This window comes from Micropterus dolomieu, linkage group LG19 (genome assembly GCF_021292245.1).
Source record: "Micropterus dolomieu isolate WLL.071019.BEF.003 ecotype Adirondacks linkage group LG19, ASM2129224v1, whole genome shotgun sequence".
In the NCBI taxonomy this organism is placed as follows: Eukaryota; Metazoa; Chordata; class Actinopteri; order Centrarchiformes; family Centrarchidae; genus Micropterus; species Micropterus dolomieu.
The window spans coordinates 35,275,460-35,290,673 of NC_060168.1; the positions used below are offsets into that span (position 1 = coordinate 35,275,460).

General features: G+C 41.8%; 2 protein-coding genes across 9 annotated transcripts in view; one reads left to right on the plus strand and one right to left on the minus strand.

Moving 5' to 3' along the window:
* LOC123957678 (survival motor neuron protein-like) overlaps positions 1-4,029 on the minus strand; it is a 16,249-nt gene extending 12,220 nt beyond the window's left edge. For 6 of the 8 annotated variants that reach the window (XR_006821861.1, XR_006821860.1, XM_046030650.1 and 3 more), the window contains exons 1-4: positions 3,869-4,029; positions 3,568-3,642; positions 2,710-2,847; positions 1,003-1,191 (exon numbers count right to left, since the gene is read on the minus strand). Coding sequence is in view for 6 of the 8 variants with exons in the window: in XM_046030650.1 (XP_045886606.1) it covers positions 1,003-1,191; positions 2,710-2,847; positions 3,568-3,642; positions 3,869-3,934 (468 nt within the window). In the remaining 2 variants the exon portion in view is untranslated. The remainder of the gene's footprint in view (positions 1-1,002; positions 1,192-2,709; positions 2,848-3,567; positions 3,643-3,868) is intronic. The other 2 variants (XM_046030653.1, XM_046030652.1) reach the window with 2 other exon arrangements.
* Positions 4,030-11,002: 6,973 nt separating this feature from the next.
* On the plus strand, positions 11,003-12,683 carry LOC123958310 (growth arrest and DNA damage-inducible protein GADD45 beta-like). The gene is made up of 4 exons (XM_046031605.1): positions 11,003-11,239; positions 11,441-11,542; positions 11,664-11,886; positions 12,002-12,683. The coding sequence occupies exons 1-4, from the start codon at positions 11,196-11,198 to the stop codon at positions 12,113-12,115; spliced, it is 483 nt and encodes a 160-aa protein (XP_045887561.1). The 5' UTR covers positions 11,003-11,195; the 3' UTR covers positions 12,116-12,683.
* Positions 12,684-15,214: the final 2,531 nt, after the last annotated feature.

Genomic DNA, 15,214 nt, shown 5'->3' on the forward strand with positions numbered 1-15,214 from the left:
GCTTTGAGTGTTTCTGTCTCTCCTCTGTGAGAAGGAGGTTAAGCTAGCCCCGCCTACATTTGGAGTGCACACGTATTCCAGCCTTTACGGTAAGTGAAGCGGCCCAGAGCGAGCTGACAGGCAGGTTAGAGACTTTATCCTGTCAGGTTGTCTCTTTAGTATGAAGAGAGGCTGTGAAGTCTTCATGTTACAACATTATTTATCAAACCGGGTCGGACTGGATGGATTTAGGGCGACGAGGAAACACATGTGACAACGTCCGGTTTTCAAAATAAGGCGTCTGTACAGGATGGAAATAAGATTAACTTATATTCACAGAAAGTATAAAACATGTTACATGTGTCCATTAAAAGGAAATGGACTCATGTAATTTACTTTACCGGACCCTCTCGGGCCCCGGACCCCCCACCATAGTCTCCTCACATCCTGTGGGAAACACTGAGGAAAAAGCTCATTTTGACCATTTTATTTATGGAATATTCGTTTTCGGCCAATAATTTTCATTTCGGTGCATCCCTAAACATTATAAACCAGAGGCCCTCTTACTCGCTTCGTTTCCCCACAAAGGCCGTCAGCCGTATCCCATGACCTCCTTCAGCAAATACAACAAGGTGTCATAAGGTGGTGAAAATAGTTATTAGATGATTTTTAAAAGGTTGAAAAAGTCCATAAAATTGAACACGATAGCAGAAAACCATCCTGGAATATTCACCTTGTTTGAAAAACTAGGAGCTGTAAGTTGTTGGCGGAGTACGTGATGCGTGCTGACTTTAAATGTCAAAATGTTTTCATTTAAAAGGGGACAGGGCGCATTAATGAACATGTCAGTGTAAATATACCAGATTTAGTCAGAAGGCAAATTTTCATCTGTAGGTCGAGCGGCAGGTCGTTCCATTACAGTAATATATAAAAAGAATACTACAATACAAATAAATACAAACTGTGAAGTTATGCAGTTATCACTGGTGTCAACACCGTCTACCCACTTCAGGCGTGTGCTACCTGGGAGTTTTCTCTCTGTGTTCGCAGAGCAGCGTCTGGACTTTTGAGCGCGCTCAGTTCCACGTCCTCCTCGTTGCCGTAGCCGCTGAAACGGACTCTGCAGCGTTCTCCGTCCAGAGACACCACCGTCGCCGGGTACACCCGCCCGTCCTCCGACCACGCCGCCCGACACTGGGCGCCCACGGCCCACTGACAGACAGAGAGTTTGTTCTTCACTGTCCCGCCCCTCGGCAGCCATCTTGGTAAGGCCTCAGGTACTTGGGACTAACTAAGATCAGGTCTCTCTGCAAACCTGCATGAAAATCTCAAACAGTTTGATGACTTTGCCCCAAAATAAGCACAAGCTTTCACCAAACCGCCTTCATTTACGCCTCTGACGTGACGCCACGAGCTCCTCCCACTTGAAAAAAATGCTAAGCTAACTGAGGTCATGGAAACCGTCACCGTAGACGTTTATAGACACGGTTTACTTCAAAATAACTTCTGAGGCTGTCTGTTACCTTCTGTTTCGAACACAGCCTGTAAACGGCGTCTCCTCCCAAAACATCGCCGGTATCATTTACATTTTTATAATAATTGAGTCTAACTACCGATACCAAATTATTTTTTGTTACCTGAACTTGTTTTTAAAGGGAAAGCGCTCAAAAGGAAAGAAATGCTGGTCCTTGGTAGCCCAGGTTTTCATCCATGCATGCGGCCGAGCACCGCTGCTGAAATTTTATACAATCATTATTAAATCAATGAGCTACTGATTTTCACTCACACACTGCGCGAGCACGGTAACACTCGTCGCTCGGCTCGCTTCCTCTTCCCATTCTTCAAAGAACATCTACGTGACAGGTGCTGTTATAACAGCAGCGAGTGTTCGATGTTCCGAGCGGCAGAAAGTGACGGTGAACGTGAGCGGAGGAAAATGTTCTGGCAGTAAATGTACGGTGTCTGTTACGGTGCGTCAGCTTCTAAACACCAAGAAAAGTCTGTCGTTTCCCCCCCTTCTGGAAAAGTGAAGCCTATTGGCTCTAGCTAACATCTCCGCTCCCCTTCAGACTGCGCAGCTGAGCAGCTTCTACAGCAGCTGCGTAACTGAACATTAGCTCAATTTATAGAGAGTCACTGGAAGCTGGATTTTATCACTGCCGACCCTTAATGTGTTGAGAACATCAGGTACAAACTGGTGCAGCCTGCAGCTCCGTCCTGCTCAGACTGATTCAATTATTTTTCAGTTTTCAGTCTGAAAAAGTGGCTGTTGGGAAAAGAGAGGACGGAGGTGACCGGAGGAGCTGAGGTTAGTGAAGCAAGTTAGTGATGCAAACTCGTCCTTTTAAGCTGATGAGGAGACGTTTCTGTTTGGATTTTAATGTGCAAATAAAATGCAGCTCAGAGGGGAGGAGGTTTCTCATGCTGCCTGTTTTTATATTAATGTCTACAGATAAATGTCAGAAGCTGAACAGTCGTATCTATAACCATTCTGAGGTCACATTAACAAGGTTTTAGGGGGTGATGCCCAAAACATGCTGTGCAATAAATGTAAAATCACTGTGGAGCATCAGAACCAACCAAATTACTTTCCCCAAATTTAAAAGTTGTAATTCCTCCCCAGCAGACTGATCTTTAGCTGTTGGTTATTTATTATCTGCTCGAGCTTTTCCAACTATCTGTTCAGAGACAAGGTGAAAATAAGATTCTATAAACATGTGCGGTCTTTACCTTTGATTTGGTACTGGAGGATTCATCTGCAGGTGCAGAGACCGTCTGTCCGTCCACCTGTGCGTTTTTGTCTCCCTGCTCCGGCGTCTCTCTGATGTCCGTCTCCTCTGAGGCTGCACATTCTGGCGGCTCAACATCCTGCAAACACACACAGAAACGCTGACGATCCAGAATCACACAAACACCATGACATCCTCCTGAACTCAAGACCAAGACCCTCCAGACTTCACTCTTCACACTTAAAGGTTGACCAAGGTGCTTCACAGGTCAAAATACAACAAGACACTACTAAAAAAAGAATCTTCAACTTGACATGCATTCAAAATGTCCAACCTCTTCTACCAAAAACACATTTCTTTTAACATGCTGCTGCAGTCATACTTAATTTACTCAGACTGATTACAAACTGATTTGTAAATGGTGTTTGGTCAAATGGTGCAAATTTTAAATGATCAAAATTCTGAAAGGAGTTTAGTGAAACGTTTTGGCATTAAAACGTTAACAATTTAAATGACCACTTCTGACAGCGCGGGGACAACTTTACATGTGGACGCATACAAAATGTCTTTTATTGTCACAAATCTGAAACGGTGTTTTCAAGAAGCTTCAGCCTCTCTGGAATAATGTAGTCCAGATTTGACAGCTCTAGTAAAGTGATTTTTGGACCACAGTTTCCCTCAACTTTCCCTTTAACTGCGGATTCGGTTAAACTGTCAGATTTTTGAATAGAGTTTGGCGGGCTTGTCGTTAAGCTAACCCTTCCCGCCCTACGGTTCCCTACTGACGGCTCGGTTGTCACCGAACCGCGACTGTTCTTTTTGGTTATATTTGCGCAAAACAATAAAATCTGAACCAAACCTGTGAAAGTTCCGGGATTATTTCCAAACCTTCTATGAGAGGAAGTTCGGCGTCAACAGCGACGTTAACGGCCTCCTGCGGGAGAGAGAACCGGTTAGCATTAGCATTAAAGTTAGCAGCTACTTTAGCCGAACCGCACGGTGAGTCCGGTGCTTCTAATTTATATTATTAATTAAAGTCGGTAGAAAGATGTTCTCCAGACACGGTAACGGCAGTTTTTCCGTTGTCATTAACGTCAGTTTCAGGCGTCTGTTGTTTTTTTTTTTAATGAACATAAATTATAAAAAGATGAAAACGGTACCGGGTCCGCGGGTCCGCAGAGAACCGTGAGTTCTGTCCGTTCAGCCCGTTCAGCCCGTTCAGCCATAGCTGTCAGCAGCCGGAGGAACAATCATCTCCCAAACACAAAGATTTACCCGCGACAACAACACCTGCGGACACTCACCTGTCCGGAGGGGCAGCTTCCGGCCAGGCGTTTCAAAATAAAAGCCTCTCGGGAAAGACGAGCGGGTTTGTTTGTTTGTTTGTTTTCCACTTTATTGACATCTTTAAATAACAACCACACATCTTTAGTAATGTTACATCAACCTCAAATTAAATCAGATTCAAGCAGTAAACAACGTAACAAATAAACATAAATAAATAATTTTAATCAAATATGAATAACTAAATATATATATATATATATATATATATAAAATAAATTAAGGGGATTTATTCTAAATACAATGTGAGTAAGTCAGAGAGTTTTAAGGCACTATTCTTTTCCAGTTTTAATTAATTATCAGTTATCTTAATAATAATTAATTATGAATAAATGCCATAAAACTTGGGGCAGCTTTAAAAAATATACAGTTACAAATTAATAATATTTAGCTATGATGAAAATCTTATTACACAAGAATTCAATATCTTTGTTTTTCATAAAACAACAAAACCTAACATTATGGTAATCAAAAACAGGCTTTACATTCTTTTTTTACATGTGCACAGAAATTTACCCTTTTTTTATTTTCACAAATCTGAAACTGTGTTTTACAGAATCTTTAGCCTCTCTGGAATAGTCTAGTCAAGATTTGACTAAAGAAATTAACAACATTAAAGCTGTAGAAAAGATGTTCCTGACAATATCAGTCTACACAATGCACATTAAAATCTAATTTAAATCTTATTCTTATTTTTTTTTTTACATGGATAAATATTATTAATTGTTTTGAAATGAACCTCTTTCACTTTAGGAAAGAGATGCGAGAAATGAAAGAAATCTAGTTCTAACTTTGAAGGTGTCGACTCTTAAAAATCTCTCTTTACAGGAACAGGATGGAAAAACAAGTGGTTAACAAAATATCCACGACTTCCAGGTAGTAAAACAAATATGTGTGACTGCTGCACTATCTATTATATCATCAGATAATTATTCTTCATGCATTAATGTAAAAGCAGGATTCTACTATTGCTGGTTGAGGTTGAACTGTTTTGTATCAGACTGCAGCTAATAATTATTTTCATTATAGAGTAATCTGCTGATTATTTTCTCCGGTAATCTGACAGGAGTGAGAAATGCCGCCACAGTTAAGCAGAGTGCAAAGTGACTCCTTCACAATGCTTTGTTTTGTCCGACCAACAGTGCAAACCTCAAAAATATTAACAAAACATTAAAAATATTCAAATTATTAAAGGAAAAGTGGCAAATCTCCACATTTATGAAGCTGGAAGCGTCAAATGTTTTTACATGAAGTGATCAAAATGGTTTTCTGTCAGCAGACTTATCCTGTCAGCTGTACTTGTATAAACTGTTGGAGTTTAATCTATATTGTATTATATTTATAACCAGACATCATATTTCATAAACTCTTCATGTGTTTTGTGTGTAAAAATCTGACTTTGTAAAGAAACTGAAGCTGTCAGATAAATGTAGTGAAGTAAAAAGTACAATATTTCCCTCTGAGATGGTGTGAAAAGATAATAGTCATGTAAAGTACAAGTACCTCTAATTTGTACTTAAGTTCAATACTTAAAGAGTAAATGTACTTACTGTCCACCACTGTTTAATGAACCTTTTTCTGATGTACAACTGAAAACTGATCTACACGAAGCTGCAAATTGTTTTTGTTGAGAAAGAAATGTTGATTAGAAGTAAGTGTTTAAATAAATGTACATTAAGTGACCAGAAAAATAGAAACAAGTCAGTATTTATTGTCTTTCGACGTACAGAGTGTTTATAGGATCAGAGAGCTAACACAGTTTTTGCAGTGAGAAAGTTAAAGTCACTCTAACGAAAAATTCGAGAATTACATGATGTGTTATGATGTTAAACTGACCAAAGCACGACTGTCGCAACATGTTTGTGTGTTTTGAGGTAAAAAAAATAAAGGATTAAAGCATCTGATAAAATCACTGCAACAAAACTGAAGTCTCAAGTCTCACAGAGATGAACTGATATTAAAACATGTGTTTAGTTTTAGTTACTGATGTGAAATGATCTGTATTTATAGTAGTTTTTTGGTTAATCATTTAACATCGTGTTTCTTTTAATAAATTTTCCTGCAACAAAATCGTTTCCTCACACAGAATTAATCGTTGTGACAAACAAGCTGCAAGTCAGAGCCAGAGATGCTCAAGTCTGTTCAAAGTTTAGATTTGAATCTTTCTTTTTTAGTTGAAGTCTGTTGAAAAAACATTCAATAAATCTCTCCCTGTTTGTTGTTTCACACTAAACAAATCAGGAAGAAGCTTCAAAACTCGGTGTGTCGACTGCTAATGAAGGAAGAGAACGAACCTGGCAGGGGAAAAACTGTGTATTCAGAGAAACAGCGGTCCTCTCATCGAGCCACCAGACTCTGCAGGATAAATTAGTGATTTTAGGACGTGTGAGATGGAAATGAAGCTGCGAGGAACAACTGCAGACTGAGGACGAGTGTCGACCAGCAGGAGGGTTCACACTGCAGACACACAAACTCACACTAAATAATCACAAGTGTGTATTGTTAAATTAAAGCTTTAATTAGTGCGTTTGTGGATTCCGAAATTCACTTTGCTCTGCATTAAATCCGCAGCAGGAACTCACACGCCAGGGTCTCTCAAACTTCCCTTTTACATCTTCAAAGTCTCTTAAACTTTAATTGTTGCTCCTTATACTTCATTTTCAGACTGAGAAGCTCCTCACACTTTAATTTTACTAACACATACCTTTAAAACCCCTTAAACTAAGTCTATACCTTTAAAGCCTGTTAAATCGTAACTTTTCACCTGAAGGACCCCTAAAACAAGCTGCATGACCTCAGTAATTTTACTTGATTTGAACTGTAAACCTTAAAAGCCACTGAAACATTAATTTTCAAACTTAAACTGTAATTTTATAACCTGAATTATTTCTTAAAACACCCACATTACATGAACATTTAAAGATCACTGTAAGAGATAAACTAAAAAAAGGTTTCATAAATCCTGAGTTCATTTAAGAGCAGGAGGATTTTTTGCCTTTCCTCAGTTTAAATCTGCAGACTTTCTGATTCTCGTCTGTTCATGAATCTGAGGTTCCTGAAACTTTTGTTTGTTAACTTCAGTGATCCTCCAGTCAGTCGTCAACGGGCCAAGTGACGCTGACTAATGATGCTATCAGAAAGTCTCACATGGAAAGTGAACTGAATCATTGGTTAAAATCAAAATGTTTCCCTTAAAAGTAATTTAAGCAAAGAGTTAAGTGAATAACTTTATTTCTAACAAACATGCAGGACTCTTAAAAACATCAATAAATAAAGAAACTATCATTTGTGATCATCTGTGAAACTTTCTGTTGTCATCAAATCAACGACTGACGATCAGTCATCAATTAACCCAAGGACAGCAGCGAGCCAAGGGATCAGTAGTGTCACCTTCAGTGAGCACATGAGCTGAGGCCTTTATGTGAACCAGTTTACACCTGAATGCCCCTTTGACACCTTAGCAGTTTGGGGGGGGGGGTCATAGTACTGTGATATTTTACATGGCGATATTGTATCGATACACAGACGTTTGGTGTCAGTCTTTTGATTATATAAATTGTACAATGGCGTCACTTTGTGTTGAAAAGTGGACATTTAAGGGGTCCACAAGACGTGATAAAGCACAACACTGCAGTAACGAGACAACAAGATGCTCCAAAGCTATTTAGAAGAAATATTCATTGATGAAAAAGGATATTCGATGGGGGGTCTGGGGGCCCTTCGAAAATTTTGAGCATTAAACTCTTTATTTCTGCAATCTAGAGTCTATTTATATGAAGGGAAACAAAGTTCAGGTGGCCGGTGACAATTCAGAATATAAAAATATTATTGAAAATAACGCAGAAATCAGCAGCTTGTCTTTTTAAACTAAGTTACTTTTTTGGGACAAGGCAGATCTGTTTCTTCTATAGTCACATTGCAGAGCAGGTAACAGAGCAGAGTTTTTGTTTTATTTTACATTTATTGTTGCGAGCTAATTTTCACAAAACTTTTAGCAAATGCTTTCAAAAAGTCGCGTCCCCAGCGTCCCCTGCGTCCCCAGCGTCCCCTGCGTCCCCTGCGTCCCCAGCGTCCCCTGCGTCCCCTGCGTCCCCTGCGTCCCCAGTGTAAATCACTACTATGAAATTGTACATAAGAATTTTACTTTTTGGTTCTATAATAATAAAATAAATTGCTTTTTCAGTCCAATAGAAAAAGAGTTTTCCACACAAACTGAAGTTGGAAAAAAGGTAATAAATTGCAATATATCGTAATATTTTTAAAATCTCAATAATATCATATCAAGTATTGTGATAATATCGTATCGTGGGTCTCTGGTGACTTAGAAGCCCCGTTGAAGTTACATTTTATGCCTTTACATTTATCTGACACTTTTATCCAAAGCAACTTACAATTGATGTGTGTCAGAGGTCGAATGCCTCTGTTGTAACGAGGGGTTAAGTGTCTCGCTCAGGGACACAATGGAGGATTGAACCCGGGTCTCTCACATCAAAGGCAGGCATCTTATCCACTGCACCATCACCACAACTTTAAAGCCCCTTAAAACTTAATTTTTTACCTTTAAAGTCCCCTAGAATTTAATTTTACACAATAAAAACTGTTGTGACTGTGAAGCGGTTTCACACAAATTTTTATTAAAACTGCTTAAATACTCAACTCAAAAAAGCCTTTAAAGAGTAAATAAGTTTTAGATCTTTTATCTACTGTTAATGTTAATAAATCGATCAGTCATCAATGAAGCCATCGACACTTAGTGACGTCATGTGATCAGTGTTTCACATCACAAATGGATTAAGACCCGGGTATCAATTGGGATCACTGATTGATTTCATCAGAGGTCATGTGATCAATTTGTAACCATCACCACTTTTCTTTAATGAAAGCTGTGATTGGCTGCTGACGCCTCATCAGATTGACCCTGATATCTAATCAATAATCAGTTACTGTAAAAAGGACCTGAGCTGATCCTGGAAATGTGCTTCTTTTCTATGTGAAGTCAGACTTCATGTTTTTCTCAGAGTTATTCTGTTCGTGGATTCTTTAGATGTTTCCAGGTTAATGACGTGTTTTTAATGTGAAAAGATCAATTAACTGATTCAAATCAAACACCAGCACATAACTACGTTAAAATAATTTCATTAATCCAACTGGAAATGAAGAAGTGTATTAATTTAAACTCTCTTTAACTTTCACTTAATTCTTAAAAACCATCTTGAATATTAGAATCTTAAACCTTAAAATCCCTTAAATGTTATTTTAATCCATTAAAGGACTTGTTGACTTTAATTTATTCCTTTAAACGCTCTTAACCTTTCATTTTAAATCTCAAAAAACTCTATAATTCCCTAAAACTTTAATCTTGTTTAATACCTTAAACTTAAACTGACCTTAAACTTGGGTTTCCTGCCCTGCAGAGGTTACACAGGTTGGTTAAACGGAAAAGTAATCCCAGTTCTGTCTCCCTGAAATGTTCAGAGTCATAGAAAAAAGAAAATGCAAAGAAAAAAATAAGATTGAACACGTAAACAAGCTGAAACTATTTACACTAAATGTGTGAAAGTAAACATCACTGGAAAAAATAGTGTATTAAAATCCTCCTGCATGATCCGGATCAGACCAGCAGGGGGCCCAACAGGACCAGAGGAAGATGCATCTCTCATCATCACTTTCTTTTTTTAATTAATACATCTTTTATTTGCATGACAGACACATCTTATATATATATATATATATATATATATATATATTGTCAGCTGTCAGAGAGCCTCAGGCACGTTTGGAGCAGCTCCTGGAACTTATTTATAAGCTCTTTCAACCCCCCCAAAAAATATAATTTCAGTCCAGTTCACATCGTCGAATCTGATTTCTTTTTATTTCATTTTACACATTAAAACTGGATCATTGCCAGTTTAATATCTGGACCCCTCCAGGATCTAGAGTCCAAAAAGCTCCCGTGGCAGAAACTCCTTAATCATTTGAACCCAAAGCCAGAGCCGGTTTCGGAGTCGCGGCGTGCTCCAACATGTCCTGGTTTCACTGCTGCAGTGCGACCGCGGGGCCACTGGGGGGCGTCTGACACCAGGTTTTACTCTGCAGGCAGCGCGGACCAGTCCTGCAGGACCTGATCATGGAGGGGGGGGCAGGCCGGACTCGTGTGTGACAGTAATTTGTGGCGTGAACACATGAAACACGCATGTGCAACTATTTATCAAATCCGAACTTTGCATTTTTATTATTATGTTTGCTTTGATAACACAGTTCTGTTCTGCGGCTGCGCAAGGCTTCCAGCCAGTAACCAGCTCTGCACAGCTAAATTACTAAGGCAGCAGAGAGAGCTGAAGCTGAGCAGCTCAGTCTGTGAAATAAAAGAGAAACAAAACCGGCGTCTGCATTTCTCGTGATCTCCGCCTCATGATGATCAAAACGCATTTTCCACATCTTCTGTTTTTAACTGTTGCACAACCTGCAGCCAGGCCGCCGTTACACAATGCATAAACTGCTCTGCTCACAGGGTCAATCACCTGCTCCAGCTTCTCTTATGTGTCTCTACTCCTTTAAAAAAATGTATACATTTATGTATCGCCGCTGCTGCGCGGCTGTCTCTGGGTGCGCTGTCGGGTGGAAGCCGTCTTTGGTCCGGCTCTGATTCAGGTGCATTCCGCAGCTTCCCCCGGGCAGCAGGAACAGATCGTGGGATCAGGGAAAAGGCGCAGGGAGGGGAGATCTGGAAATAGCTTCACCCAGAAAGAAAAAAACAAACTGGGAGAGTGTGAGGAGAAAGAGGAGGAGGGAGAGAGCGGGGGATTCTCCGAAACCACCCACGTGGGTTCACCAGCGTCTGTTGCGCGCTCAGCCAATGGGCGCAGAGTATGGGGGATCTATTGACATGGGCGGACCAATCAGACAGCGAGCGGGCGGCTCCGGTGGTATAAAGTGTGGAGAGTTTCGGCTCTCAGCGGCACAGATCTCTGCTTCCTCACAACTCACGGACCTATCTCTGAATTTAGCTCTTAACGGACTCTAGAAGGATCTTTGTCCCGGTCTGGATTACCGCTTGTTGGGACTTTATTTGGAGCAGCAGCATCTCCGCTGTGGATTTTTCTTTCTATCCTGGATCTTGTGGATTATTTTACTGAGTTCACCATGACTCTGGAGGAAGTTGTTGGATCCAACAGCACCGACAAAAAGTAAGTTACTGATGCGTAATTACGCACTGGCACGCGGCTGCACGAGTGTCAGCTGAGACTTTAGAGCAGATTATAATCCCGGACCTGTATTCTCGTGTGTTCAGGATCAGATGAGGTTATTAAACAGGTTTCATGCAGCTCGTTTGTTCGCTCGCTCTGCGGGTTTCGGTCACGTTTCTAACCGCCTCTGTGTCCCTGCAGGATGGAGACGGTGAGTCAGGCTCTGGAGGAGTTGCTGGTCGCGGCTCAGAAGCAGGACGGTCTCACGGTGGGAGTCTACGAGTCCGCCAAACTAATGAATGTGTAAGTTTTAGAGTTCCACAGACGAACCTGCAGCTTTAATGAGTTTAAATGACACGTTTTCAGATGAGAGTATGATGTGCTGACATTAACCCTGGTCTCTCTCCCCCTTCTGATCCTGCAGAGACCCGGACAGTGTGGTCCTGTGCGTCCTCGCCACCGATGAGGAGGATGAAGACGACATCGCGCTGCAGATCCACTTCACGCTGCTGCAGGCTTTCTGCTGCGACAACGACATCAACATCCTGCGGGTGTCCGGCATGAGGCGGCTGGCTCAGCTGCTGGAGGAGGACACCAAGGACAGCAACGGGAACGAGCCCCGGGACCTGCACTGCATCCTGGTCACGGTAAGTCCGCATTCCTCCTGCTGCTGTCGTTATTAATAGTTCCACAGATAATCAGGTCGGAAATAAACGCTGTGCTACCGGAAGTCTAAGACGTTCTCTCCGCTGTGCTTTGCAGAACCCTCCGGTGCAGCCGCTGCAGTGCCAGGCCCTGCAGAACATCAGCAGCTTCTGCGAGGAGAGCCGCTGCAGGAACCAGTGGGTGCCCTGCCTGGAGCTGCAGGACCGCTGAGCCGAGCCGAACCGAGCCAGACCGCTGCAGAGCGGTGAGAAGAGTGGAAACAGTCCAAACTGCCATCCTCCTGCTAAAGAGGAATAAGGGCGTTTGAGAGGAGAGACGGACCGGGCCGAACCGAACCGGGGACCCTTCCTGCTACCTGACCGGGTGATTTTGGCCGGGGGTACCGACGGGTTCTTAAGGCCGAACCCTGCCTCCAGTTAGAGGAGAGGAGGACTCAGGTCCTGGAGCTGCACAGAGGGGACGTTTTCTTAATGAAATGTCACGTGACTGAGAGGCAGCAGCTGGATGTCACGTGACTGAACCGAACAGCTGGATGAACTGAGGAGCCGCACGTGACGCTCCGGACTACCTGAGCCTGCAGGTGTTGCAGCTGCTCACCTGTCTGCTCACACATGAACTGAGTGGGGGGGGGGTCACATGATGTGTGACGTCACGCTGTATTATTTCCTGTTGTTAGTGACGCAGTGGGGTTACACGCTGACGTCACAGCTGGAAAGTTATTATATGTGATCCACCTGTTTATATAATCGATCTGATCAATAAACTATTGAAAGAGAAATGATTTGTGAGTGTTTCATCCAGGGGAGTGTGTGTGTGTGTGTGTGTGTGTGTGTGAGACTCACCATCTCACAGCTGATTCACAACATCTAATCAGAAATAAGATTAAAAAGTTCTGGAGATGCAGAGAAACTAATACTTAAAAGGTCTTTAAAATCCATCAACTGAGAATATCTGAGGAGGAAACATCCCATTCGTTTGGTCTGAAGTGTCAGGAACAGTGAAAACATCCTGGTGACACACAAACACCACACATATATTTTTATTTTTAACAGTTTAACACGCCATCTAACGCTTGGAGTCGGTTCTCAGAGCTTTACTTTTGTCTTTCTAAGCTAATGAATGCAAAATATGTAAGATTAGTTCATCAGATGATTCTCTCAGATGTCCCTGGATTTAAATATCATGCAACTGAGCAAACTGTGATCTCAGAGCTTCCTACACTCTGACGTCCTGGACTGTTTCCTGCAGCTCTGTAACGCCTGTAATCTGTAGGACATTCATTACATAGATTAGATTACAGCACTGCAACCTTTTCCAACAGAAAGATCCGGCACCAGGTCACGGTTAGACGGCTCTACTCTGGTTGCCTGTATGTTAACAAATCCCTTTAGGATGTTCATGAGTCCACATGCCTTAGGCCATGTTGGAAAACATTTAAACGTTAAAAGATTGCTGAAAATGCAGAGAGGAGCTGCACGTGAACAGAAACTGCAGTACGGAGCTGACAAGATTAAATGTGAGTCACTTTTACTGACTCACGTTTGCCTTTAAAAAAATTTGCTTTATTGTGTCTCTGCACACTGAGGTCCAAAGCAAATATCTAATGAACATCAAATAGAGCACACCTGTGCTTTGGCACGCAAGCACACAGGAGCCATTCGCAAATGTAGTTCCTGAAGTCTAAATCCAGAGGAGCAACACGTCACACCACCTGAGGAGAAATCTGCACTCTGAAACTCAGAGAAAGGCCGATAGAGACTTTTCTCTCTTGTATTTTAGTTCTTCCTGTTCATTAAACGTTAGCTCACGTTAGACCCGTCAGCCTGTTCTCATTCCCAGGGATGTTCTACGCTTTGTCCCGTCTGGGGCTGCAAACCTGGACGCATGGCATCTACTTTGAATACTTTAGGAAGCATTTGTCCCGTTAAATAAACAAGTAAATAAATAAAAGCATGGCAGCCTTTAGTGTCCTAGTTCAACACTAAACATGGGTTTAGTGTAAATAAATAAAAGTCAGAGTGAGAGGCCAATGGGTGGGTCAGAAATCGGACTTTCGCCCAGGAGACCGGTGGTCAATGATTGTTTAAAGTTAACTAACAAACTCATTTTAACCCAAACCACGATCTTCTCCTAAACCTAACCAAACCACGGCGCCAAAGGGTCTCGACCAGGCGTCCATATGTGACGAGTTGGGAGGACAATGGGTTGGATCAGAACCTGGTCTAGAGGACAAGAAGACGAAACAGAGTTTTATACGGTGGCCCTGAAGTAACAGGAGAACATGACAGCGATTTGGTGTAGTGGTTTGCACTTCTGGGCCACCGTAGTTTTATGTTTTACGTGATTAAAACTGGCGTTCAGGTCGGGGGGTCGTGTTGGCTTAGGAGCTTTGAGAGGAGAGCAGGTGACGACCCTGAAGAGTTATGAAGGTAAGAATCACAGCAGCTGCATGTTGGACTGCTGGAGTTCTTTAACGCTGCGCAGGAGGCGGAGCTGAGACGTCCTGATGAATGAGATAAAGGTGAACTCGGGGAATGAGGTGAAAGAAAGACAGCGATGATGTTTATGTGTCAAAGTGGTTTCTGCAGGTCCTCGGGGCTCAGCATGTTCCTCCCGCTGCCAGAGAATAAAAGAAAGATGAAACTAACCTGCAGTGTGTGTGTGAGGAGGGTGTGGAAGGTGTGGTGTGTTCACTGAATGCACGATCAAAGAGGAACAGAAGGAATGTACAGAACATCCAGTCTGCAGGATTTCAGAGCTGGGATCATTAAAAAATCAGAGAGGAGAACAGTATGAACAATATTCTGTGTTCGGCCTCACGAACAGTCTGTTTTCATGTTTCAAGACTTCATTAAAAAAAGGGATTTGAGCCGACAGCAGGTCTCTGAATGCATCTGATGGTGGTGCAGAGTTTCAATGCAGAGTTACAGTAAATTATAATCTGTGCACGGCCTCCCAGTGCTGTCTGATTATTGTGGACTGTTCTTATACATGTATTTGTCTTTTTACTCCAGGTCAAGATTTTCTGAAACCTTTTTAGATATTGTCTTATTGTCAGTTAGTCTAATTAACAGTAAGATGTCATTTTCAAGAGAAACATTAAAAACCAAACAGTCAAAGTCTGACTCAAGTCAAAGCCTCAAGTTTAAAGCTCTGCGTGTCCGGGACAGAGAAAACATCGACCTTCTGACAGTCTCTCATTTACATCTTGTATCTTGTGAGCCAACAGACTGGCTGCACATTGATCCTGCAGTCAGCTGGGTTTAAACCTGACTAAAGATCTAGAAATTCTAGAAGCTCTTTGGTTTT